This window comes from Sorex araneus, chromosome 4, assembly GCF_027595985.1.
Source record: "Sorex araneus isolate mSorAra2 chromosome 4, mSorAra2.pri, whole genome shotgun sequence".
NCBI classification, from domain to species: Eukaryota; Metazoa; Chordata; class Mammalia; order Eulipotyphla; family Soricidae; genus Sorex; species Sorex araneus.
In genome coordinates, this window is record NC_073305.1 from 191545303 (window position 1) to 191571160 (window position 25858).

Here is a 25858-nt window from a genome sequence, read left to right on the forward strand (position 1 = left end):
GCGCGGCCACCGTAGAGGGTGTCGGGCGGCCGCCGGACGGAAGCCGAGAGGCGCTGCCGAGCGCGCCTGCGACAGCGTCAGCCCTGCCTGCGCGGAGTCAGCGCCGGCCGATGGCGGCGGCGGCGGCGATGGCCGAGCAGGAGAGCGCCCGCAACGGCGCCCGCAACCGCGGTGGCGTCCAGCGCGTGGAGGGCAAGCTGCGCGCCAGCGTGGAGAAGGGCGATTACTACGAGGCACACCAGATGTACCGGACCCTCTTCTTCAGGTACCGCCGGCGCCGCCCGCCCCCGCGCCCCATTGGCCGCGCCGCGCCGCCCCGCGCCCCCATTGGCCCGCGCCGCTGCCCGTCCGCGGCCGAGCGAAGGGCCGGGCCCGGGGCCCGGAGCCCGGGGCCCACCGCCGCCCCCGCCCCCGCCCCCGCCCCGGGACCCGGGACTGGGACCCCGAGCCCGGCGACCTGGGCCCGCGCCGCCGCCAGGCGCCGCCCCCGCTCGCACCGCCCGCCGGCTCGGCCGCCCCCGCCGTCGGGGCCGGACGGGCCGGACTGTGCTTGTGGGCGCGGCCCGCCGTGCCCGTGACCCTGCGCCGCCCGCCACGTGCCGAGCCGGGACAGGGCGCTGGCGTGCGGGTGCGGGTCTGCGGGGCCAGCCGGGCGCCGAGACGGGCGCACACCTCGGCGGGAGGGCTCTGCCGTGGGGTCGCCCTCCAGGTTGTCTGTGAATGAAACGTGAAGGTCTGGCTCAGAGTCGCGCGGGCCGGAACGGTGGGGTGTCTCGCCTCCAGGACTTGACGCCCTTCCCGCCGCTCCCCGCTCGCACGCGGGCAGTTGGAGGCCCGCGCCCCGCCGCCGCACGTTTCATGTTACTTTTCCCGGCCCCTCCTGCAAGCCGCGGACTGAAGAGCAACCTTGTTTCCAGAACTTTCTGTCTGCTACCCCTGACCATTGACAAACGCAGGCAGGACAGGGTGCTGCTGGCTTTTGCACTGTGTTGCAAAATGTTTGGCCGTTCTTTCCAGCTGGAAACTGTTGTGTTTTTCTTTCGCTGAAACAAGGGTGAGGGGTTTTGTTTGCTTTTTAATTCCCCTCCCCCCCCCAGTGTTTGGACCACACCGGCGGTGCTCAGTGGCTCTCCGCTCAGGAATCACTCCTGATGGGGCTCAAGGGACCCGGCGGGATGCTGGGCCCAGGTTGGGCGCTGTAAGGCAAGCGCTTACCTGCTGTGTGATCACTCCAGCCCCAAGGGTGAGTTTTTAATGCCTGTTGGTTTTGCCACCAAACCTCAGCGCCTTCCAGTGGGGGTTGCTACATTCTTCAGGGAGAAAAATCAGAGATGGACTTGGGCCCTGAGCTGACTGGCAGAGGAGCCATCGTCACTCCGTGTGCCGGCTGCTCTGGGGAGGCCAGGCGCTCCCTGTTCTTCAGGGCTGGAATATAAACATTTGTCCCAGTGGTTAATCAGCAGATCTGTGTCTTCCTAAAATAAACACAGCGTTTTGTGGTGGGAGCCAGCTCTGTAGGACGCTCTGGAAGGACTGTCCATGCGGTTGTCGAGTGAGAGTCCTTCAGCCTGGCCTCCGTCTGGGTGCAGCCTCTACCCTGGACATCTCAGAACCCCTTGAAGCATCCTTCTGGGAGACCTGGGGTCAGCCCTGACTCCACTGGGCCCAGTGGCTACAGTGAAGGAGTGTCAGTGGCCAGTCAGGAGGTTCTTGTGCATGGTGCAACTCCGCCCAGCATCGACCCTGGACAAGTCCAGTTCTCCAGATGCTTCTGGTGGGTGCACCCCCCGTGTGTGTGTCCCCCGTGTCCTCATCCAGCTCTACAGTCAGTCTTCTGCCACCCCCACCTTTCCCACCAAAGGCTGTCAGGCATGATCTGGAATTGGGTGTGAGTCAGACGGTGAGTCTTCTTGTCCTGGCCTGACTCTCCGGACTCAGCTTCATTATTTGGATGTACCCTGACGTCTGCCCTTAGGTGCTGCTCAGGAGGGTGCCAGTGCCACCTGGACCCCTCACGCTGGGAATTGATGGGGTGCAGCATTGCAGCGAACCCAGCAGCAGGCTGTGTGTCTCCCAGGCCTGCAGTCCTGGGACCTTGTCTCCACAGCCTCTGCTGATTCAGGCTTCCAAGGGCCTGGTGGTATCTAAGGAACCTTTTGTGTTTTAGCCACACCCAACAATGCTCGTCTTTCTCCCGGGGAGGTCAGGGGACCAGACTGGGTGCCAGAGATTGAGCCTGGGCCAACCGTGTGCAAGGCAAGCTCCCTACTCACTATACTATCTCTCCGGCCCCTGTCTGAGCGAACCTTACTACCGAATACTTCATGTGTATTTTCTGAGGTGAAATTTGCCTGAGGGGAAGCTGCAAACACTGATGTAGCGTTGGGCTGCATTCGGCACTGGGCACTCAGGAACCCCGCGTCGGCCCTGGCTTACTGCTTCCATTCCTGCTTCCTCCACCTCCATTTTCTTTTGACAGTGGGAGAGCAAAGAGCAGTAGCACTAACAGTGGCCCCCATGGTGTGGCACTAGGGGAGGTTCCTTTGCAGCCAGGCCGCATTCAGTGAAAGGTGCCGCGCAACAAAGGGGCTACACTAGTCCCAGGAGAGGCCCGTGCTCTGCGCATAGTTTACTGGTTTGTCTTGTCAGACTTTCTGGAGCAAGTGTGCAGCGACACTGGGAACGGCAGGTGGTCACTTGTGAAGTGTGATGCTGCACACATGCCCGCTCTCTTCCTGCCCACACGCGTGCCCTCTCCTCTGCCCACACGCGTGCCCACTCTCTTCCCTGCCCACACGCGTGCCTGCTCTCTTCTCTGCCCACGTATGTGCCCATCTCTTCCCTGTCCGCATGCATGCCTGCTGTCTTCCCAAGCCCACACCGTGTGCTCTCTCTGATCATAAATGTCTGTCTCCCACCATACTGACCTTCATGTTCATAACATGCCACTGACACTGTCATCCCGTTGTTTATTGATTTGCTCGAGCAGGCACCAGTAACGTCTCCATTGTGAGACTTGTTACTGTTTTTGGTATATCAAGTACGCCACGGGTAGCTTGCCGGGCTCTCTGAGAGGGGTGGACAAACTGAACCCGAGTCGGCTATGTGCAAGGCAAACGCCCTTACCACTGTGCTATCGCTCCCTCATGTTCATAACATATCATAGGAAAATGAAGTCAACTCTTTGGTCCTCCAAATTTCCTGGTCCAATACACCAGGAAATACTTGGCAGACTTCAGGTTCATCTTTTTCTCCAGATTGTTCTTTGAGCTTGTGGGTCATGTGCTCATGCAGAGGCCACGGTGATCCCCCTCGGAACAGCAGAAGCAGGGCTGTAGATGGAGTTGAGTACAGCTCTCTGCGGCGGTCAGCGGGGAGCAACGGTCAGCATTTGTCCAGTGGACTCAGGTGGGCCCCTGCTGCCCAGCAGGTGACCCTCTGTATAATCGTGGGGTCTGGCACTGGGCTGGCTGCCTTGAGAACACACCCCCAGACGGTCAATCAGCATGTAGCTCAGCCTGTTGGCTCCAGTGCCCAGTGTGAAGGCCCGGTCTCTCCAGGTCTTTGGGAAGTTCTTTGAGTGGCAGGAATGGACCTGCCTGACCAGCCTCTGTAGGCCTCAGGAGTCTGTCGGGGTTGCTCTGGTATATTGATGGGGACAGAGTTCAGTGGCAGAGCACTTTTGCTTGCTAGTTTGGAGGCCCTGGGTCGCATCATTGGCACTACCAAGAAAAAGGAAGTCACAGTCTTAGATTTTGTCCAGTGCTGGAGAGAGAAGAGGAAGACGCTAAGCTTGCAGGTGACTGCATTGGCTGCAACCCTGGATTGGATTCCCGGCACCACATGTGGACCCATGAGGACCACCAGGGGGCAGCCCTGTTTTCTCTCTCTCTCTCTCTCTCTCTCCCTCTCTCTCCCTCTCTCTCTCCCTCTCCCTCTCTCTCTCTCTCTCTCTCTCTCTCTCTCTCTCTCTCTCTCTCTCTCCCCCCTCCCCACTTCCCTCATTTCCACCCAGCTCCAGAACGTATCACGGAACTGCAGTTATTCCAGTAGAAGCATCTAGAACTCTGGTATAGGGGCAAGTTGCCACTCGGAAGCAGGCTGAGAGCTGGGTCTGTCCTTCCAGGTGGAAGGTGGCAGTTTGCCTAGAACACCCAGAGTGCACGTGTGCACAAGCCCCCTACTGCTGCCCGTATCCACGCCTGGGCCTCTGCTGCTGCCCATGTCCACACACCCGAGCCCCTACTGCTGCCACATCAGTGCGAGATAGGCTTGGTGCAGGCCCACGGGAGCCCTTCCATCCTGCAGGACAAGGCTGCAGTCGCTGGGTGCCCGCTGCTGCCCTTCTAATCATTTCCTTCTTCCAGTAGTTGTCCTTTGGTGTTGTTAAAGGTCTTGAGTATTTCTTGGATTAAATTCAAGGTCCTTTTATCCTTTGCGTTAATCTGTAAACTTTTGTGGGGGAACTGGAGGTTAGGACCACCCCCCGCAGCAGTGCTCAGGAACTGCTCCTGGTCCTGCTAGAGATCATGCCTGGCAGGGCTTAGGGGACCATATGCGGTTTCAAGAATCAAACCAGGGTCTGTTGCATGCAGTACCAGCATCCAACTCCTGGACTGTCTCCAGACCCCAATTTGTAAATAACTTTAAAATCTTACAAGCAATGTGTTATTAACTTCATAGTTGAGTGTTTGCCAGCACTACCAGTTTATTTTGGAGGGTTATTTGGGCCACACCTGTAGTCCTCAAGGCTAGCTCCTAGTTCTGTACTAAGGAGTTACTCCTGATAGGGCTTGGGGAATCGTGTGCTGGACATGGAGCCTGGTTTGGCCTTCCTGGCTGTGATCTCTTGTGTCTTGTTGTCACACCTGACGGGATCACTCCTGGCAGGGCTCACAGAACCCTCTGTGGTGCTGGGGATGGAATCTGGGTCAGCTGCAGGTAAGGCCCTGCCCTGTGCATATTCTCCAACCCTAATTTCATTATTTGTAAAAATAATTTCTTGAGCTGGAGTGATAATGCAGCGGGTAGGGCATTTACCTGGCATGCACTGACCTGGGTTCGATCCCCAGCACCACAATTGTCCCCTGAGTGTTGTCAGGAGTGATTCCTGAGTGCGGAGTCAGGAGTAAGCCCTTGAGGACTGCCAGGTGTGGCACAAAACAAAAATGATTTCCTGTACCTAAAATATTTAATTTGGTAATTGAGTGTTCCATAGATACGAAACAGTTGGGGAGACACACCAAGCTGTGCTTAGCACTTACTCCCAGTTCTGTGCTCAGGGACCACTCCTGGCGGTGCTTGGGGGTTCCTAGGAGGTTTCAGGATGGAACTGGGCCCCAGCCCACCGAACTCTTGGCAGCCCTGTGTTGGTCATCTCTGTTGTGAGTGGTGCTTGTGACCACGTGGGTATTGTTCTGGGTTGATGACACAATTTGGAATACACAGCAGCTCTGGTGGGGGTCCTGTGCCCTCTGCGCACAGCCCATGCCATATGGAGGGCACTTTGCTCCAGGCTCTGCACCCTCTGCTATGGCTCTGCATACGGGAAATCCTTAGAGGTGTATGCTGGGAGCCACCATAAATTCCTGACAGAGCTCTGTGATTGTCAGTGCTGGCATGTCCTTGCTGTGCCCTGACAGGCTGTCTGTGCCGTGGTGGCTGCCTGGGCTGATGTTCCATGCAGAGTGTGGGCTTCCTTCTGTCTTTCCTGTTTCTTCTGCTATTCAGAAGCTTTTCAGCGTGGTGTCATCTTGGTCATTTTGGTCTGCTTTTCGAGCCTAAAAGTGGTGTGTGTGTGTGTGTGTGTGTGTGTGTGTGTGTGTGTGTGTGTTTGTGGTTTCTGGGCCACAATGGTGGTACTCAGGGGTTACTCATGGTTCTGTGCACCCAGTGTCATTCCTGGAGGTGTTCAGGAACCATTGGGGTGCCAGGGATAGAGCCCAGGCCTGTCTCATGCAGAGCAAATCACCTACCTGGTGCACTAGGCAGAGCTGGGGTGGAGTGAGCATCCTCTTGCACCCTGGCTAATAGAATTCTTAGGTATAATTCTAAAGGAGATACTCATAATTTTTTTTCTCCTTTAGTATTTATATACAGGATGGTAGGGTTCTGAATGTTGATTTTGCAAGTGGTTGCTTTGATGCTGCATTAATTGTTCCAGGTTTTGTATTTGTTTTGTTTCTTTTGATTTTTGGGCCACACCTGAAGATGCTTAGAGGTTTACTCCTGGCTCTGCACTCAGGAAATACTCCTGTTGATATTCAGGAGACCATATGATATGCTGGGAATCGAACCTCTGTTGGCCTCATGCAAGGCAAATGCCCTACTTGCTGTGCTATCATTCCAGCCCTGCCAGAGGATTTTTAATGGTTTTCTTTAAGGTTTTCTATGTATTTTTTATTTATTTTTATTTATTTTATCTTTTTTTTTTTTCTTTTTGGGTCACACCTGGCAATACACAGGGGTTAACTCCTGGCTCTGGACTCAGGAATAACTCCTGGTGGTGCTCGGGGGACCATGTGGGATGCTGGGAATCGAGCCCAAGTCGGCCGCACGCAAGGCAAATGCCCTACCCACTTGTGCTGTCACTCCAGCCCCAAGGTTTTCTATGTATTTTTAATATCTCCTGCCAACAATGGTAGTCTCACTTCTTTTCCGATCTGGATTTGTTTCATTTCTTGTCTAATTGCTTTGGCTAATATCTCTAATATAAAATAAAACAAATGACTATGTTTTATTTTACATTTGGCTTGTTCCTGATTCTGGATTGGGTGTTTTTGTTTGCTTTTTTGCCACACCTAGTGGTTCTCAGGGATTTCTCCTGACTCTGCATTCAGGATTTATTCCTGGTGGTGCTCAGGGACCATCCATATGGAATGCCACAGATCAGGCATCTACCTACTGTGCTATCACTCCAACCCCTTGTTCCTGATTCTAAAAGAAAGAGCTGTTGGTTTCCACCACGGAGTGTGATGTAAGACAGTTTCATGGTTTGTGACCTTTATTTAATTGAGGTGGCTTCCTTCTGTCCTCATTTTATTGATAGGCTTTTGTTTCGTTGACCGTCAGTGGTGCTGAATCATGTCAGATGCCTTCTCCAACATGGCTTACGGTTCAGTCTTTCCTCTTGCTGGTGCTCCCCTGTGTGCAAGCATGCCTGCCGAGAAGCCCACATGCTCCTCATGGTGCATGACCCTGCTGCCTTCCGTTGACTGTGTGTGTTTGCTTATGTTCTGTTGAGATCGGTCCTCTGTGTCAGAGACAGCGGCCTACAGATTTCTTGATTCGATGCACTTGGTCTGATTTTGGAATCATCATAAAATGTGGAACCCCACTTCAATTTTTTTAGCTGAGTGAGGGGGAAAAGATGGTGTAAATTATTTGAAGGTTTGCTAGATTTCACCAGTGGTGCCTTCTGATCTGGAACTTTCTTTGGCCAGGTGTGCGGGTGCCCCTGGTCTGTCCCCAGCCAACAGTTTTGTTTCCTAATCGCTCAGCTACTCTGTTGAAGTCAGACCATTAGTGTCTAGATTATGGAAATGTAAGTCGTCGTCATCATCATCATCATCATCACATTGATCGTCGATTTTCTTGAGCGGTCTCGGTAACATCTCCATTCGTCCTAGCCCTGAGATTTTAGAAGCCTCATCTTTCTCAACGGTGCCACATTGGAGGCTCTTTAAGGGTCAGGGGAATGAGACCCATCATTGTTACTGGTTTTAGGATATGGATATGCCATGGGGAGCTTGCTAGGCTCTCCCATGCTGGCAGGAAACTCGGTAGCTTGCCAGGTTCTCCGAGAGGGAGAACTAGGCTATAAGAGGTCCAGGAGCTTGGTTTTATAGTCTCTGGATGTTGGCCGTTGATGGGAATACACGGCACCAGGGGCAGTTTCTGGGTGTGACCATCTAGCTACTGGAAAATGGGGGATCTGGGTGGAAGAGGCCCAGTCCCAATCCGAGCAGGCTTGGAGATCTCGGCCCCTGGTCCCACACACCTGGGTTCCTCTGCCGGTTCCTTCATGCATGAGGCTCGTCCGAACATGTAGAGAAGGCCCTTGACCATGACTGTGGCTGGGCTCCAGAAAAGTCTTCGGCTGCCGGGGCTCTGCTGGGGGCCAGGAGGGAAACTCAACCCACCCCCTCCGAGGGACCCCGGTGAAAACAGCCAGACATAGGAGCAAGACACTATTAAGGAAGTATGCCCATTTATTATTTGGTTTTGGTGTTCCTGTAGCCTGACTTTGCGCCTCCTCCCCTACTTTGACATCTTCATTTTCTTGACGGTTGAGTTTCTTAGTTTCTCCTCACACCTGGCATTTAATAGGCTGTTGTCCGCGGGCCTGTGGACTGACCTCAGCCGTCCTGGCCCGAGGAGCCGGGGTGGAGAGTTCTTTTCTGCTGTTGGTTTTGGGCTCACACCTGGCATGCTTGCGGGACTGCACGGGACATCAGATGGAATCCGGTCCGTGCCGTGGTGAGGGTTAGGGAGGTTCTGCTGGGCTCCGAGTAGGTGGTGGACACCACGGGCTCAGGCCGCGCCTGCCCTGCCCAGGTACATGTCGCAGAGCAAACACGTGGAGGCACGCGAGCTCATGTGCTCCGGGGCGCTGCTATTCTTCAGCCACGGCCAGGTAAGGCTCACACACCTATCCCTGCCTCCCGCCCGCGCCAGCCCTCGCCACGCGGCCCGGGCAGTGCCCATCCTCACGACCCCCCGCCCCCGTTCGGTCTGCAGCAGAACAGCGCTGCTGACCTGTCCATGCTGGTGCTCGAGTCCCTGGAGAAGGCCGAGGTGGAAGTGACCGATGAGCTCCTGGGTGAGATTCTGCTGGGGGCGGAGTCTGGAGAGGGGCGTGGCCGCTCCCTCTGCTGGGGGCGGAGCTCTGGAGAGGGGACCATCATGTCCTCTGCTGGTGGATTGTGGGGGTGGAGTACAGAAAAAGTGCTAGGACCAGGTCCTGTGTCCCTGGGGTGGCATCACTTGGCTCTCCAGCACCAAAGGGCAGGGTGCAGGTGGGGTACATGTGGGGTAGACACGGGTGTGTCCCTGGCGTGAGGCCTGTTCTCTTCCAGAAAACCTGGCAAAGCTGTTCAGCCTGATGGACCCCAGTTCCCCTGAGCGCGTGGCTTTCGTTTCTCGAGCCCTGAAGTGGTCTGGCGGGGGCTCAGGGAAGCTGGGCCACCCCCGGCTGCATCAGCTGCTGGCTCTCACCCTGTGGAGAGGTAAGGAAGGGAGCAGCTCTCCTGATGGGGCGCTCAGCAGTCTGGGGGTCCCCTGGGAGGACCAGCCCTCCTCCATGGCACATGGGACCTGTCTGTCCGAGATCCTCGGACAAGCCTGGCTGGTAGGATGGCGCGGTCTGGGTTGGCGCTTCCAGTTTCCCCCAGGGGGCCTCAGGAGGTCCTGTGCTTGCTGCATGCCAGGTGGTAGGGGTCACTTCTCACTCTCTGCCCCAACACACCACTCTCTGCAGAGCAAAACTACTGTGAGTCTCGCTACCACTTCCTGCACTCTGCGGACGGCGAGGGCTGCGCCAACATGCTCGTGGAGTACTCAGCCTCCCGGGGCTTCCGCAGCGAGGTGGACATGTTCGTGGCCCAGGCCGTGCTGCAGTAGGTGACCCCAGCCCACCCAGGTGTCTCAGGCATCTCCCCATTGCTCTCTTGGGGGTGTCTTCAAGCCGGATACAGGGTTCCCGGCCACCCGAGTATAATGGGCCCGTGACTGAGGTTGCTTGTCCTGCCAGTGTCTGTCGAGCGTGGGCTAGGGGCTGTTCACTCCCTTGAGACCTGGTACCTGGCCAGGCCCAGCTTCACCCCCATGGGCGGTTCTCTTCCCAGCCATTTAGCATGACAGGCAGACACCCCTCACCCACCCCACATGGGGTCCCCAGTCCCCTTCACCAACAGCACACGCGCAGGCCAGGGCAGGACTGGACAGCTGGGCCGTGGTGGGGGCAGAGCCAGGCCCCTCCCCGCAGCCTCCTCTGCAACCTCCCTCAGGTTCCTGTGTCTGAAGAACAAGAGCAGTGCCTCGGCCGTGTTCACCACGTACACACAGAGACACCCATCCATTGAGGACGGGCCCCCGTTCGTGCGGCCCCTGCTCAACTTCATCTGGTTCCTGCTACTGGCCGTGGACGGGTGAGTGTGCGCCCGCCCCCCGCCCCCGCACATGCCTGCTGGACCTGCCATGTTCCCTGTCCTGTTGCAGAGGGAAGCTGACCGTGTTCACTGTGCTGTGTGAGCAGTACCAGCCGTCACTCCGGCGGGACCCCATGTACAACGAGGTGAGGGTGCGGCCAGGGGCAGGTCGGTGGGACGGGGTGAAGGTGGTGGGCAGCACCTCATGGACTCTCGTCCCACAGTACCTCGACAGGATCGGCCAGCTCTTCTTCGGGGTACCACCCAAGCAGACCTCATCCTACGGTGGCCTGCTAGGTAAGGCCCACCCCGAGCCTGCCGCACCCCTCTCCTCCCTACCCCTGCACATGGCCACAGCTGGGACCAGGTTTCTTTGTTGCTCTTTCCCTTGCCTCCTCCCCTGCCTGTTTCCACTCAATGTGGGAAGCACCTTCAAGGGGCCTGGACACATCCCATGGCCCCACGTCCAGAACGTTCTGTGGTTGTGGACCAGGCCCGCCCAGGGCTTTGGTATCTTGTGTTTCAGCTATGCACTGGGCGTGTAGGCATCTGGCCAGCAGATATGGGCTCTTGGCTCTGCTCCTCATGTGCCTAGGGGCTGGACTGATGGAGGGTCAGTGGACTGGTCCCCTGGGGACACCCTTCGTTTTGTCTCTCCTCTGCCCACTGTGAATCAGGGGTGAGCACACTCGCTCGCTGCCTCCTGCAGTCAGGTGCCGGCAGTAGTCCTGTGGGCTGTTTCAGAGACTGCCGCACTCCTCAGCACGTGCAGAAGCCCCTTGCGTCCCCCACCGCCAGGCCTCTGCAGGGGTGGACGCTGTGCCTGGCTTCCTCTGGCCTGCTTGTCGCTGGCGTGGGCCATTGTTGGTGCACTTTGTGCACTGGCCTGGCACCTTCAGAGTTGCAGGACCCAGGTCCAGACGGGGGCCGTATCCCTCCATTGTCAGCTTCCCGTTTCACCCTCCAGTGCATGCTCAGGCAGCGTCTCTGCTTAGCCGGCTTGCCTGGGGATGCCGGAGGACCGTATGGGGACCATATGGGATGCTGGGGATAGAACCCTGGTCGGCCACGTGCAAGGTAGGCGCCCTCCCCACTGTGCTCTGGCGCTTGAAGTTCTTTGAAAGACCTGAGCACTCTCCAGCAGACGCCTGTCTCCGCCCTTGCCTGGTTCTTTCTTCTCCCTGTCCTGTTGCTCTTGCTGCAGCGTCTGACCTTTGCGGAGTCGGAGTCGGAGTCAAGACTCCTGGAGCACTTGCAGTCTCCCATGGAGCAGAGAGCTGCCCTGTGTGGCTTCAGGGTGTGGGTGTGGTTTCCTCCCAGTCCTGCTCTTCGTATTTTCTTTATCACAAGAGGAGGTCCATCTCGTCAGGCGCCCTCTTAGCGTGGGTGGAGATGGCCGTGGGCTTCCTGACTGCTGGCCTGTCCTCCTCTGCTGTGTGCTGTGTGCACGTGTCTCTGCCTTCGGGAAGGGCCCAGGTACAGGCGCTGCCGCTGTCCTTGTCAGAGACCCGGTGTGGGTGCAGCTCAGCAGGCAGCCACTGGGCGACCCCGTCTCCCGGGCTGCGTGTGCAAGGGATGGGCAACCCACCAGGCCAGCCTTGAGCTGTTGGTTCACCTGACCGGGGAACTGTGTTCAGGTAGGGCAGAGTTCAAGGGCAGAGTTCAAGGGCATCGGCCCCAGCCCTCGCTGCCCTTGGAGGGCAGACGGTGCCGGCACCCTTGGGCGTTCCACAGGCAGCTCTGCTGTGAGAGTCGGCTGATTTCCCGTGAGAAGTCCCTTCTCGGCAGGGCCTCACGTGCCACAAAAGACCTGCTGTGCTTGGGGGGCCTGGGGCCACCCGATGTGCTCAGGGTGCTGGCAACAGGACTCCATCCCCACCTGTGAAACTGGCCTCGAGTCGCACTGCTGGCAGTGCCACATGTGGGGCCTGGTGCCCAGCGCGGCATGGTGGCAGCCTCCCTCAGAGCTGGCCCCGGGTGTGTGGCGCTGACGGCCACGGTGCCTTTCCTTGCAGGGAACCTTCTGAGCAGCCTCATGGGCTCCTCGGAACAGGAGGCCGAGGATAGCCAAGACGACGGCAGCCCCATTGAGCTCGACTGACGTGTGTGCAGCTGCCTCAGGCCGACTCGCAGACGCCCGGCGCGCTCTCCCTCAGGGCTGTGGCTGTGCTGGCTGCCTGCAGGGGGCAGTGTCTGCGCTGGCCGAAGTGCCACGTGGCCGCCCGGCGCTGGGCTGACCGGGCCGACCCCGTGTTCCCTGGATTGACCCCAATAAAGCACAGGCCTTGGTGCGCCTCCTCCCCCAGCCCCCGTCTCGCTCGTTGCTTTGGGAGGGCCGAGGGCTGGCCGGGAGCCGGCTGCCATGGTGCCTGTGCACAGCACCCAGCCGCCCACGATGTCCTGCTGCACCTGGCGCCGGGAGCTCCGCAGGCGACAGGCACCCAGGAAGTGGCTCCTCTCCACGAGACGCCGCCGAACTGTCCTCCTTGGGCGATGAGCCCGCCGCCCCCGTCCTAGGCCCTTGGAGCGGTGTGGACAGAAACACTTTATTTTTTCACAGTTAAATAAGACTTGTGGATTGAAGCGCAGTGGCCACACGTGGAGAGGAGGGAACCGGCTTTATTGACTGTCAGAGGGAGCTGGGGAGGCGTCGGCTGTTGTTTCAATAAACCCTTTGTACTGCGCTCTGCTGCATGTCCTTTCTCAGCTACATCCTGCCGGGGCGAGCCAGGCCATGGTCCCCAGACAGGGTGGTGCCATCTGACATGTCTGCTGAGGGGCAGCGCTGAGTCCCTGCAGGCAGAGGACAGACTGGACGGCACGAGGCAGGGCCCTGAAGGGTTTGGTGCCTGCTTCTGCTCAGACTCAGGCACTGGCTGTCCAGAGGCCCTGTGGAAAGTGGGAGGGGGGCCCCCTGTTCTGGGTTCCCCAGTCCAGGGGGCTCCCCAGCTCAAGTGCCCTTTGTAGAGTTGGGGAGCTCCATTCCACACAAGCTTGAGGGCCAGGGGCCTCCCCAGTTCCTGCCCCCAGTGAGACTGGCCACCCCCTCCACCACCCCATTAGAGCTGATGGAGGCAGGACCCCCGACACCGGGGCTGGCTCCCAGCACAGTGGCAGGTTGGCCTGAGCCCGCAGGCCAGTGTTGCTGAGGTGGGCCGCAGGGGGCTCCTTCCACCCACCTCCCCCAAGATGCTCAATAAATAAGGGGTGGGGGGAACCAAAGGCTGCAACCACCAAGTCCCACTCAGATGCAGCCAGCGAGTCCGTGATCCACAAAGGGGAGCAGCATCGTGGGGTCAGAGGTCAGCTAGGCCCAAACAAGGCTGCAGCCGCCTGCCCAGGTCCCGGGTCCCTAGGGCTTGTGCTTGAAGTGTGCTTCCACTGCGGAGAGAGCACGGCGTCACCGCCCCTGCCGGGAGAGCCGGCCAGCCCCGCGCCCATGCCCACCGCTCACCAGCATACTCCTGCGGCAACATGGGCCGCTCCACCACCCTCCGGAACGCGTCCACCCACGCCTGCTGCTCCGCGGCCGTCTCACAGGTCAGCAGGAAGCGGCGCTCGGGTGTGACGATGGTGATGCCATGTGGCCAGTGATGGCCCTGGGTGGCCGGTGGGAGCCCATCCAGCACCGTGTAGCCACTCTCCTGGCTGCCGATGAAGACCTCCCCGCGGGCAAAGGCATCCTGTGGGCACAGTAGGGGCTGTGACAGGGCCAGCCTCCCCTCCCCGTCTCCCCCGCACACCACCCACCCAGCCCTGCTCACCAGCGGGTCTTTGAAGTACATGAGCCTGCGGTCATCCATGGTGAACCAGCGTTTCCGGAAGCCCTCGGTGTGCTGCAGGGACACACGTGACCCACCCTGCCCAGCTTAGACCTCATGCCCCCATCCCCACCTGACCCCGAGTCCCCCTCTCCCTGCTGATCCCGTACCCGCTCACCTTGGGACCCGTCTTCTCCATGTACCCTTCCTTCAGGTAGTTCCTGGACAGCTTTGGCACCAGCTGCAGACAGGGCATGGTGGCTCAGTGGGACCCTGCGTGCCTGTGCACAGCCCCATTTCCACCCCCGCCCAGGGCACCCCAGGAGGCCAGGGTTCTCTCCTCACGTCTGCGTCGCTGGCACCGGGGAAGGCCACCTGCAGGTAGTGGAAGCGGGCAGCTCGGAGCGCGTTGAACCAGTCCACCATCTCCTGCGGGTGGGAGACGGGGTGAGGGCTGGGCCCTGCACTGGTCAGTGCCCCAGGTGTGGGGGCTGCGGCACAGGCCGGCTCCTGGCACAGAGGGCTGCTCAGTCCCCCAGTACTGAGGCCTAACTGACCCATTAGGGGACACTGAGCAGTGAGTTGAGACTCAACGGGGGTGGCCCAGGGCCAGGCGCCACATCCAGGGACCCTGGGAAACCAGCACCAAGAGCCGTTCTGGCGCCAGCCACCTCCCCAAACGCCATGCAGGACCCAGATGGGTCAGGAGCGGGCCCCAGGGACCCTCCAGGGAACCAGGGCCGCCGGACAAGTCTGCTCCTGCACAGTTGCTAAAGGGATGGGGGAGAGAGCACCTGCCTGGGAGTCCGTCTCGCCTCAGGGGAGGGCACACCTGGGCCCCGCGGACAGACATCACATGGCCACCTACAGGAGGTCCCTGAGGGACAGGCTCGATTGGAGCCTGGGAGGGGCAGAGCTAGTGTTGACAGACAGTGTATGCTAGGATAGAAAGTCCCGGAATGTTGGGGATGTGGACACGGGTCCTGTGTGCAGCGGTAGAGGTGCCAGGGTTGAGCATGACATGGACTTGAGCTGTGCCGGCACCCACCTTGCCATCCTCGTGGTAGACGAAGACATTGCGGGTGCTGTTGTCCTTTAGGTAGGTGACCTGCAGCCCGTGCGGGTGGCCGATCTTAGCCGGTTGGAAGGTGGCGTTCAGGTGCTCCACCTTCATGCTGGCCTTGGGCTCCTTGGCCTGGGGGTAGGTTGACCTTCAGGGCTGGGCTGCGGGGGGACTGCCCATGGTGGACAGCAGGGACTTGGGGCCCCTCTGAGTGCTGGCCACAGTCCACTCTGTCCTCTTCTGGCCTGGGAGTCCTGGGGTTGGACTGGGTGTGTCGCAGGGGCCACCCCAGCCCTCCACTTACATCAATCCTGTTGAAATACTTGAGGGTTCCCTCCCGCTCCGTCAGCACAAACTTCCGGCTCAGGAACTGCCCGTTGTCCCGGCCTCGCTTCCACAGAAAGCCCTCTCGGTAGCCTGTGGGAGGCGTCATGGGAGGCGGTGCTGCGCACCCCTTGGCAGGACCAGGTGCCAGGCCACCTGGCACCTCGCGCCCGCTCTCACCTTCCAAAACCCGCACCCAGAATCACCCGAACGCAGACGTGGCACTGTGTCCACGTCTGCCTCCACAGCGAGTGGGGAGCTGTGGCCCAGCAGAGCCAGCAGAGGAGACAAACCCGTTTGTCTTAATCTGCTTTGCGGTCACTCCTTGGGTAGCGTCAGGAAAGGACTCTGTCCATCCCCATGCCCCCATGTCCCCTTGTCCCCTGTCCCATCTGCAGGTGGGACCTGCCCTTAGCCCCTGAGGGTGTTAGCCACACCTGCCCAGAAGGGGGGTGGGGCAAGGACTGGGGTGGGGGGCGTCCAGGGGAACACTGTCCAGCTCTGAAGGTCCCACTGGCAGTCGAGGGCTGGGAGCTCTAGGCAGGGTGGTCAGGACTTGGGGAGCTGCTCTGGCACTGGCCCCCAACACTCAGCTGCTCCCTCGAGGCAGGGCTAGCAGAGAGGAGCCCCGGCCTGGTCAGGGGATTCTCCAGAGGGTACAGCCATCAGACAGGCCCAGCAGTGGGCACCTGTTACCTACCACCTGATGAGAGGGATGTGCTGGGGACAGACCCTCTGGGCTGAAGGTCACTCCAAGGCTGGGTGACAGCAGTTGTGCCTGCAGGGCCCAGCAGGTGGCAGTAGTGCACCAGGCAGCGCTGAGTTGGCACGTGGGCCCCGTGGGCAGGGGCAGAGCTGGGCAGGACGGGGCTGGCACGGCCACATCCCCATGCTCCCAGCTCCCGCCCACGCTGGGCAGTGTCCATAGGGAGGCCAGGGTACACGGGCGCCTGTGTGCACGAGGCGGGTGGGGCCTGGCAGGAAGTGCAGTGTCTGTCAGTGACCGACCAGCAGCGCAGCGGCTCCCTGGACAACGGGGGGCATTGTCCAGCCTCTGAAAGGCCACATTGACGGCCAGGGGGCCAGGAGCTGTGGGCAGGGTCACCCCTGGGCAGCAGGGAGCTGGGTGTGGAGGCACCGCCTGGCACAGGTGCCCTGCTATCTGGGGAGAGGCCGGCACTGCCATCCCGGCCTTGGCCACGTACCAGCTGGGCCCTGATGGCCGCCCTACTGCCCACCACGTCTGCCGTGGGGGCAGCGTGGGACCCGTGGCGAAGGGCCACAGGAAATGCGTGCAGAGTATGAGGGAACTCGCATGGGGACGTGTGGAGGGCCCGCAGGAAGGAAGGACGGGGCGTGTATGCCGTGACTTGCCAGGAAACGCCTGCCTGGCTCCCCCACACACTCCGAGAACAGGTGAGGCTGGGGAGGGGCCTGCTCTGGCCTCCCGCTGCAGCACCAGTCCTCGGGACACTCAGCCTCAGGCAGTTGGGGAGGGTGGGCTGGGGCCCCACCTGCAGAGTAGGGCTCCTGCTTCTCAGGGCACATGAACTCCTGTCGCTCATACTTGGCCCGAATCCACTGCTCCCGCAGGACCCTAGGAAGGGGAGGGGGGGTCAGCTCCCCGTTAGGGGCCACAGTCCCCCATCGTGGGCCACTCAAGGTCTTGGGGGCTGTGTGGATACACCTGCTCTTTCTGGAACATTCCAGAGCACAGGTCCAGTCTCTGGCAATGACCCTTACGGGAGTAACGGGCATCCCCCTTCTTTCTCTGCCCACCAGCCCCCAGTCCCTTCTGTGCACGTGGCCAGACTGAGGGTCTGCACCCCATGGGGGTTTCCAGGGCACCTGACAGCCTGAGGAGTCCAGTGAGCTGGAGGATGAGCCTGCCCAGGCTCACCTGGGAACAGCCGTCCACAGCGTCATACATGACACTGCCCGGCCCCACCCCCTTGCTGCCCAAGGCTGCCCAGCTCTGCAGCCAGACGTGCGGGCAGTGCAGAACACGGAGGAATGGTGGGGGTGGTGTCCAGGGTCCCGGCAGCACAGCACAGGTGAGAGGTGGGGCTGGAGTGCAACCAAGAGGGGGCACTGTGCCCCAAAGTGACGGGACCGCCGGTGGCTGTGGGGAAGCCCTGGGCCCCTTGGTGGGTGCACCTCAGGCCCCCAAAGGCGGGGCAGCTGCAGCCAGGGAGGGCGCCAAGAAGGTCAGATTCCCGCCCAGCCAGTGAGCGCGTGAGGGAGGTGGGGGAGCCACTGCCAAGATGGCCCCCGGGGGTGAGGCCGGCACGGAGCCCCCCACACACACTCACTGGCAGTCGGCGAACGTGGGCCGGTAGTAGAAGGGCGGCACCTGGGCCTCGTACGTGGCTCTGGCGGCCTCGTTCCCGTGGGCTGCCATGAACTGCAAGAGCAAGCACCAGGTCAGCACTGCCGGGCCGAACCCCGCCTCTCCGTTGAGACCAGCCGCCTGTGATGCTGGGGGTCAGGCGGGGGCTTGACCCCCGCACTCACCTCTCCCTCAAATTCATTTGAATTTACTGTTTTGTGCCACTTCCATGCCCAGAGTGCTCACAGCTGGTACTGGGGATGCTCAGGGCTGATACAGGCTCTGCATCCCTTCCATGGGACTCCTGGGGGCTCGTGGGACTATATATGGAGTGCAGGGGATGGAACCCAGGGTGGCCGCGTGCAAGGCCAGTGCCCTGCCCACTGCACTGAGGCCCCAGCCCCACCCACCCCACTTCCCTCGGGGTGTGAGCCCCAAGGGCTGCCCATCGAGTGGCCTGGGGGGTCTGCTCCAACACCCCCCCAGGGCTTCACTGAGAAGCAGGACTGGGGGCCACCACCAGTGCAGAAGGCTCCTATTCCAGCCTGAGCCCCACAGAAGACACACTTGAGGGGTCCATGGGTGGATGGGGGCGGGAAGAGAATAAATGGCGATTAGGTGCAAGGCAGGCAAACAGATGGGCAGAGGACAGAGTGGATAAGTGGACGGGGGCGGAGGTGAGCAGGCAGTGGACAGCTGGCAGAGGCAGTGGGCACTGAGCAGGTGGACAGTGGGCGGAGGTGGTGCACGGTACATGCCAGCCTGAGCTGGAGCCTGTCAAATGCCAGGTGGGCCCTTAGGTGTCCCACTCTCGGGCAGGCCCTGCTCGCCGGCAGCCTCATCTGTGGCCTGCACTGACCCAGCCGTGCCCTGGCAGTACCTCCACTTGACTGTCCTCCCAGGTGTCCAGGCGCACAGACTTGACGCGGCTGAGCTGGGGGATGTTGCGGTGGATGCCGGAGCAGCTGAGGCAGATGAAGACTCCGAGCGTGTATGAGGCCCAGTCGGGGTCTGCAAAGGCAAAGACAGAGGGTCCAGCTTGGCACCCACAGACGCCCCTCCTGGCTGCTTCCTCCCCTATACATGGGGCTGGGGAAACAGAGGCTGCCTCGGGAGCAGAGGGGCACCCCCATGTGGGCCTCGCTGGGTGCAGAGCCGGGCCCAGGCAGTGCCTCCCTGTCCCCCAGCCTGGCCAGCCCACCCTTAGCACCCCCCTTCCCAGCCCTGCACAGGCCTCTTCTGTGTCCCAGCCAGGGGTTCTGATGTGCCACGTCCATTCATGACCTGCCAAGGGGACCCCCCCACTGCCACCCCCTGGGTGAATTCTGAGGCACATGAGGTCCCAGAAGGGGCAGAAGGGCTGTGGGCCTATGCTGGGGCTGGGCAGGCATGTCCACTCAGCTAACGCCCAGTGGGGGAGGGAGCGGGGCTGGGCCGAGCCCTGTGCCCTTTGCCCATCGGGGAGTGGCCTGGCAGGAGTGCCAGAGCCGTTCAGTCCTGTGTGCTGGTCCCGAGTCCACAGGCCACTGCAGGCACTCCCACAGGGCCCGACTCCCTGGCGGGCTCCTGCTACCCTCCCCCTGCTCCCATCCCCCACAGGGACCTGTGGCCTCCTGTCTTGTCTCCCAGGAGCTCTGCCACCGGCAGTGCCAGCCCAGACTCCCAAAAGTCCACTCTCCATCCTAGCCTGGACCAGGGCATCCCCGTCACCCACCCAACACTGGCCCCTCTGTGCTCCCAGGGCCTTTCAGAGTCTGCAGCCCACCTCCTCTGCTCCACAGAGCCCTAGAACATGGAATGTTCTGGAATGTTCTTCCTGCTTGTCTCCTCTACCCCCATGCACTGGCGTGGAGCCCACTGCTGCCTCAGCCCCCCGCCCCCTGGCAGCAGTGGGTGAGGACGCTGCCACCCACCGCCAGTGCCTCGAGTCTGGCGCCAGCCAGGCTGCCACCGGGCACCCGAAGGCCTCTTTCCTCCCTTCCCGCCAGGGTTCAAGGCTCAAGGCAGACAGGTGGGAGCAGCTGACACTGGCCCCACTGTGAGGGGCTGCGAGTCCCGGCGGACGCCCGGGGCAGCACCATAGCCAGGGACAGACATCCTGCAGGGATGATCTCGGTGTGTGTCTGCCTGGCCCTCACAGAGAACCAGACATGAGGGAGAGGCCACTGGCCCCCACTCAAGTGTAGACACCGGCACCACGGGGCTGACCCAGACCCATGCAACATGAAGGGCTGCTGTCTCCCTTGGGCACCTGCAGTGTGCCCAGGCTGGGGCCCCAAGCGTCCACTGCAGCCTGTCGGTGCCACCGTGACCGCCCATGCTTCCCTCGGGACCATCAAAACCCAGGGCGTTTCCTTAGCCGCAGGAAAGCCAGGCAGGGTGAGAGGTCGTGCAGGAAGGGCACTTGTCCTGCATGAGACAGGGCTGGCAGGGACCCCACCCCCAAACAAGTAAAATTCACAGGGGCCCTCAAAGGACCACACAGTGGACCACACAGTCGTGAAAGGAAGAACGACAGAAGTCCTGGGAAGGAGGAACACGGCTGGAGGCCTCTGCACCGGGTCCCCAGCACCATGTGCCGCCTGCCACCTCCACGTAGTCCACAGGCCACAGCCACCCTCGACCAGGGAGCCAGAGCCCAGAGATGAGCCCATGGGCAGCTCAGACTGGCCAGCTTTGTAAGACTGCCACACGGCAGTGCCCCCAGTGGACACCACCTGAGATGCTGCAGGACACTGGCCCATACGGCACAGCGCGGAGCTGCCAGTAGGCCAAGGGGGAGCCGGGCAGCAACCTGCAGCAGGTAGGGCCGTGGGCGCGTGGCCGTGGCAGAGCCTGACACACAGCCACCAGGTTTGTGCACGTTTATTTACAGGCTCGGGTCTGTGCTCGAGATCCATGTTCAGGACATATATTTATATCTGCCTGTATTGCCGCAGAGCTCAAAAAAGAAAAGGTTTTTTTGAGGGGTTTGAGGTGGGGTTTTGGTTTGGTTTTGGGGTCACACCCAGCTGTGCTCAGGGCTTGCTCAGAGCTCACTTCTGGCTGGGCTTGGGGGACCCTGTGTGGTGCAAAGGGTCAAACCCAGGTCAGTCGCGTACAAGTGGGAAGAGGAGGGGGCCACACCTGGTGGTGCTCAGGGATCACTTCTGGCTGGGGGTGAGGACCAACCCCTGCTGGCTGTGTGCAAGGCAAATGCTCTCCCCAGTCTACTCCCACCCCAGCCCCAGGAGGGTGATTTTTAAAAATAAAACTAAAACTCTGAAAAGGAAAAAAGACCAACAACTTCATGAAGATGCCTGCACCTGCCTGAGATGGTCAGGCTGGGAGAGAGGAAGGCGCCCCAGGCAGCGCCTCGGGGCTCAGGGCTTGCCCCCACCCCACGCCAGCTCTGTTTCGTTTTGTTTTTTACTTTTTGGGTCACACCCGGCGATGCACAGGCATTATTACTGGCTCGTGCACTCAGGAATCACCCCTGGCGGTGCTCATGAGACCATATGGGATGCTGGGAATCGAACCCACATGCAAGGCAAACGCCCTCCCCGCTGTGCTATCGCCCCACCCCCTGCCCCATGCCAGCTCTGGCCACCCTCCCCTCTGCCCACAACAGAAGCAGGACAGGACAACAGCCCCACAGCTCTGGGACCACTCGACACTGTTACACACACAGCCACGGTGCAGAAGGCAGAGCCACAAGTCTCACCCCAGAGGGGTAGGCCCATGGTTCCTCTGAGGGAGGGAGGCACACGGCCCTCAAGAGTGGGCACAGCCCCCTCAGAGCTGCACATGGCACCTGAGGACCACAGACCTACAGAAGGTTTCTGGGGGCTGGAGTGGGAGGGGTTGGGCAGAATGTCTGCTGGGAGTATGGAAAGTTCTGGAATGTTGGGGTGAGGGCTCTAAACTGTAGGGAAGCTGGGAAACATCCACTTCATGTTATTTTTGTCCTACCATAGGGCAATTTAGAATCCCCAAACCCAGCGCTGCTGGCATGGGGTGCAGCAGCTGGCCCACCTCCCCCACGACCCCGCTGCTGGCACCCCAGGCCCCCAGACAGAGCCGCCCCCAGGCTCCTTGCCCTCTCCAAGAGCTGGGACGCCCCCATGGGGAGGTGGGACCCCAGAGCAGGCACAGGGAGGACCAGCCAGCAGGTCAGTCCCAGGAGGCTCAACCCCAGATTCAGGGCTGGGGAGATGGTGGGGAGGAGCAGAAGGGCCCTCCCAGGGCCTGGGCGCAGGGAGGCAGGTGGACACCAGAGGCCTGGCCAACTCAGTTTCCCTGGCTGCCAAGTGGACTGGCCCCATCTTGTCGGTACCAGGCGGCCAGAGGCTGATGTTGGGACAGTTCTGGAAAAACAGGGGCGTGGCAGACACTTGGGGGCGCTGAGCTCGCTTGGGTCCGGTTGCCTCCGAGACTGGCACGCTGGTCCACTTGTCTCAGGACAGACACTCGCCTTGGTTTAGGGGCGCCAGGGGCCCCTGGACACCTCCCCCGCCCAGGGCCGTGCGCGTCGCGCGGCTGTGGGGTGCAGGAAAGTCCCAGGGCGCGGGGCGACCCCAAGCAAAGTCCAGGGGGGCTGCGGGACCACCCCAGCAAAGTCCAGGGGGCGCGGGGCCACCCCAGCAAAGTCCAGGGGGCGCGGGGCCAACCCAGCAAAGTCCACGGGGCTGCGGGGCGCGGCGCGGACGTAGAGGCTCCGCCCCCTGCAGGTGCCTCGTGACGTCAGCCAGGTGCGGGGACCCCGGCGGCGCCCCCACCCGCAGGCCCCCGCCGGCCGCTCCTGCCGCAGCGGCGCTAGGGCCGTTTCCTCTTTCTCCCCTCGCCTGAGGTTTCGCAAGGCGGCGGGAGCGACACACGCAGCCGGGGGAGGGGCGGGGAGGCGGGAGGGCGGCAGGTGCGCCCCGGCCCCCGCCTCGCCCCCGCCCCCGCCCCCAGCCCCGCGCCCAGCACCCAGTCCCGCGCCCCGCGGGCACCCAGCCCCGCGCGCCGCGGGCACCCAGCCCCACACCCAGCCCCGCGCCCCGCACCCAGCCCCGCGCCCCGCACCCAGCCCCGCGCCCAACATCCAGCCCCGCACCCCGCACTCAGCCCCACTCCCCACACCCCGCACCCAGTCCCGCGCCCCGCGTCCCCCCGCGCCTACCCGGGACGCCGCACCCGGCCCCGACCGCCGGCCCCCGCACCCCACCTCGCACCCAGCTCCGCGGCCCCCGCGCCTACCCGGGGCGCCGCACCCGCCCGGCCCCCGCACCCAGCTCCGCGCCCCGCGTCCCCCACTACCCCGCGCCTACCCGGGGCGCCGCAGTCGGCGCAGCGCCCATTCCCCGCGCGCCGCAGCAGCTCCAGCAGCGCCCGCCGCCGCTCCTTGGCCATGTCCGCGCCGCCGCCGCCGCTAGCGCCCCGCGCCGGCCGCCCGCCGCCGCCCCTGCGCCATCCCCGCCGTCCCGGCCCGCGGCCGGTTCCGCATTCTCCGCCGCGCGTGTCCCGCCGCGGCCGCCCAGCGTGTGCCGAGGGACCCGGCGCCCGGCCCGCTCCGGCCACGGTCCGCGGGCGGCCCCCAGCGGCGCTGCAGTGACCGCCCCGCGCGCCTCGCCCTGCCCCGCCCCGGGCGCGCCGCCCCGCCCCGCCCCGCCCCGCCCCTGCCCCAGGGTCGGAGCTTCTGCCACATCGCCACCCATGCCCACCTGGACATTGGTGGGGGCTCCCCTACCCCACACTGCAACCAGGGCCTCAGAGCCGGCCGACTAGGTGCGAAGGTGTCCAGGACCCAGGAAGGCCCACCCCACCCTGCCAGGGACAGGCAGGGCTGATGCACTAGCACAGTGCCCCCACCACTGGACCCTGCTCCCTTCCAGGGGGTCCGGCCCCCCAGAAGGCACAGCCGCAGGGCTCCCTTTGTGAGGGCAGCTTGGGTGGGGGTGGCCCTGCGCATCGTCCTTGCTGTGCTGCTCCCAGGCCAGCCCTGTGGGGCCTCTCCTAGCCGCGGGCCAGGCTGGGCAGACCTTTCCCAGCTCAGCCAGTGTGGAAGTGCCGAGGGAGACACATGAGCCACTGGGCACCAGGCACAGGGACAGTACCCTCAGGGACGGCATGGCTTCTGAACCATGGCACCACCAAGCAGTGCACTCCTGGACAGGACAGCGTTGAGGGGCCACACGGTCAGCTCGGGCCTTGGGAAGAACATAGTTCCTCAGCCACACTGCCAACTCCTCCTTGAAGCCCTCATGCATGGACCCCTGAGTCCCCGAGGGAGGAAGGAAACACACCGTGTGTGTGTGTGGAGGGGGGGCAGTCCCCAGTAACCAGCTCTGGCCACTACACGTGGGTTTCCTGGTTGTTGTGCTAAGGGCAGCCAGGAAGTGGGGGTCAGCCCAAAGCTGGGGCTCCGCCACCTGCCCCTTGCCCGCCGTAACCTGCTGCCAAGACCCTGGTCCTGGGTGCAGTGGCGCTGGCCAGGGACCCCTGCGGGAGGACACTGGAAGTACCTGTCCCTATGCTGCACCATGAGGGAAAGGGACCCCCAGTGTTGGTCTGAGGTGGGGTACTGTGTCCAGAGGGCAGCTGCCAGGACAGCGTCCTCAGACACTCCCAGGTTCATGCGTTCTCGGGGGGCCAGGATGTCGCCTACCCTGCAGCCTGCACTGTGAGGGCTGGAACGGAGGGGCCAGCGTGCAGGAAATGAGCTGCACCATGGCCCAGTTGGCCTCCAGGGGACACCCCCAGGAGCCCTCGCAAACCAGGGTCTTGGCAGCAGGACACAGCAGGCAAGGGGCAGGTGGGGGAGCCCCAGCTCTGGCTGACCCCCACCTCCTGGCTGCCCTAAGCACAACAGTTAGGAAACGCACAGCTGTAGTGGCCGGAGCTGGTTCCCAGGGGACTGTCCCCACACCACCACCACCACCACCACACACACACACACACACACACACACACACACACACACACACACACACACAGTTTCCTTCCTTCACACACACACACACACACACACACACACACACACACACACACACACACACACACACACACACAGTTTCCTTCCTTCTGCGGGCGCAGTCCTCCTGCAGGGCCCCTCTGCGGTAGGCGGGGGGGTGCCGGCCTCGGTGCCTCCCTTCCGTCTCCTTGCAGCACACACCCACGTGCACCCCCAGAGGGCCACCCACGCCAGCCTTGGAGGACAGTGGTGGTTGTGGCCTGGACAGCAGGGCAGCAGCATCTGTTCCAGGGGAGGTGCCAGATGCTGAAGGTGTCCAATGTCCCCACGCTGGGGCTCAGCCCCCCAGAAACCCTCCTGTAGGGCAGGGGCTCCAGGGACACCCCAAAGCTGCATGTGGTGTGGAGGGGCCTGGGCAGAGGTTGCACGCTCCGTGGTCACAAACCCTAGTGCTGAACTGCCCACAGCCAGGAGCGTGGGAGGCGCGGGCCCTCCCCAGGCTGCAGTCTGCAGGCAGGGGACAGGGTTGGGTCCCTCGCCTGCTGCCACCACAGGGACGGGGCAGGAGCAGGTCATCCACACAGACCCGGAGACTGCAGCCCTCAGAGCTCGCTGCGCTGGGGACCCCTATCAGGTCAGGGTCCTGCTGCTGGGCACGCCGCACCAGCGTACCTGGCCCAGGCATAGCATGGCCGCACCTCAACGGGGGAGGAGGCTGGGCTGGCACCTACACCAGCCCCCTGACACCAGGAGTCCTGGCTCACAGCATGACCACCTGCAGACAAAGAAAGTCGGCAAGGGCCTGGGGGCGGGGTCTCACAGGACCCTTCTGAGCCTGGAGCAGAGCCCCTGGGCAGGCACAGCTGAGAACCACAGGGTAGAGCCAAGGGGCAGGGGGCTGCACCTCCTAAGGGCTTCCTCAGCGGGGTCCCCACTTCCTGCAGGCGCCCCTGAGGCTGCTGGTGCCAGCAGCTGTGCCCTCTGCCTGCTGCGTCCAGCGTCCAGCCCTCAGGTGGTAACTGGAGCACCGTGTGTGTGGGGCAGGTGGTCACAGCCAGGCCAACCCCTGACACTGGAGACCCCGGCCCCGCCAGTGGGAGTGGCAAGGCTCTGGACAGTTCCCCAGCTCCTGCCTGGAGCCGGGGGTCTGCTCTGAGCTTGTCCCCAGAGTGGGACGGTCCACACCAGTATCTGCTTGTGGGTCATGCCAGGAACACGGGGCCAGAGGCATCCTCCTAGGGCGCCCCCAGTCTGGCCCGGAAGTGAGTGTGAGCCGGGAAATGTGCAGGAGAGGGCAAC

General features: G+C 62.0%; 2 protein-coding genes across 4 annotated transcripts in view; one reads left to right on the forward strand and one right to left on the reverse strand.

Moving 5' to 3' along the window:
- Positions 1 to 12832, forward strand: GET4 (guided entry of tail-anchored proteins factor 4). Its single transcript, XM_055135920.1, has 9 exons — positions 1 to 265; positions 8557 to 8635; positions 8740 to 8821; positions 9078 to 9227; positions 9479 to 9617; positions 10008 to 10148; positions 10219 to 10294; positions 10373 to 10445; positions 12164 to 12832. The coding sequence occupies exons 1-9, from the start codon at positions 111 to 113 to the stop codon at positions 12247 to 12249; spliced, it is 981 nt and encodes a 326-aa protein (XP_054991895.1). The 5' UTR covers positions 1 to 110; the 3' UTR covers positions 12250 to 12832.
- Positions 12748 to 25858, reverse strand: part of ADAP1 (ArfGAP with dual PH domains 1) — a 14034-nt gene continuing 923 nt past the window's right edge. Inside the window, exons 1-11 of one of the 3 annotated variants that reach the window (XM_055135919.1) lie at positions 22917 to 23127; positions 18506 to 18636; positions 17609 to 17700; positions 16811 to 16893; positions 15277 to 15389; positions 14958 to 15104; positions 14255 to 14338; positions 14088 to 14150; positions 13913 to 13984; positions 13603 to 13831; positions 12748 to 13529 (exon numbers count right to left, since the gene is read on the reverse strand). In XM_055135919.1, coding sequence (XP_054991894.1) covers positions 13501 to 13529; positions 13603 to 13831; positions 13913 to 13984; positions 14088 to 14150; positions 14255 to 14338; positions 14958 to 15104; positions 15277 to 15389; positions 16811 to 16893; positions 17609 to 17700; positions 18506 to 18636; positions 22917 to 22998 — 1125 coding nt within the window. In that variant the 5' untranslated portion in view covers positions 22999 to 23127 and the 3' untranslated portion in view covers positions 12748 to 13500. Of the gene's footprint in view, positions 13530 to 13602; positions 13832 to 13912; positions 13985 to 14087; positions 14151 to 14254; positions 14339 to 14957; positions 15105 to 15276; positions 15390 to 16810; positions 16894 to 17608; positions 17701 to 18505; positions 18637 to 22916; positions 23319 to 25858 lie in introns of those variants that run through there. The other 2 variants (XM_055135918.1, XM_055135917.1) reach the window with 2 other exon arrangements.

What these genes read in the sequence shown, in the direction of transcription:
- GET4 (XM_055135920.1), top strand. Translation starts at nt 111, where the DNA reads ATGGCGGCGGCGGCGGCGATGGCCGAGCAGGAGAGCGCCCGCAACGGC. An exon ending in AGTGACCGATGAGCTCCTGG is followed by an intron (nt 8,822 to 9,077) that starts GTGAGATTCTGC and finishes GTTCTCTTCCAG; the next exon opens with AAAACCTGGCAAAGCTGTTC. An exon ending in GGGACCCCATGTACAACGAG is followed by an intron (nt 10,295 to 10,372) that starts GTGAGGGTGCGG and finishes CTCGTCCCACAG; the next exon opens with TACCTCGACAGGATCGGCCA.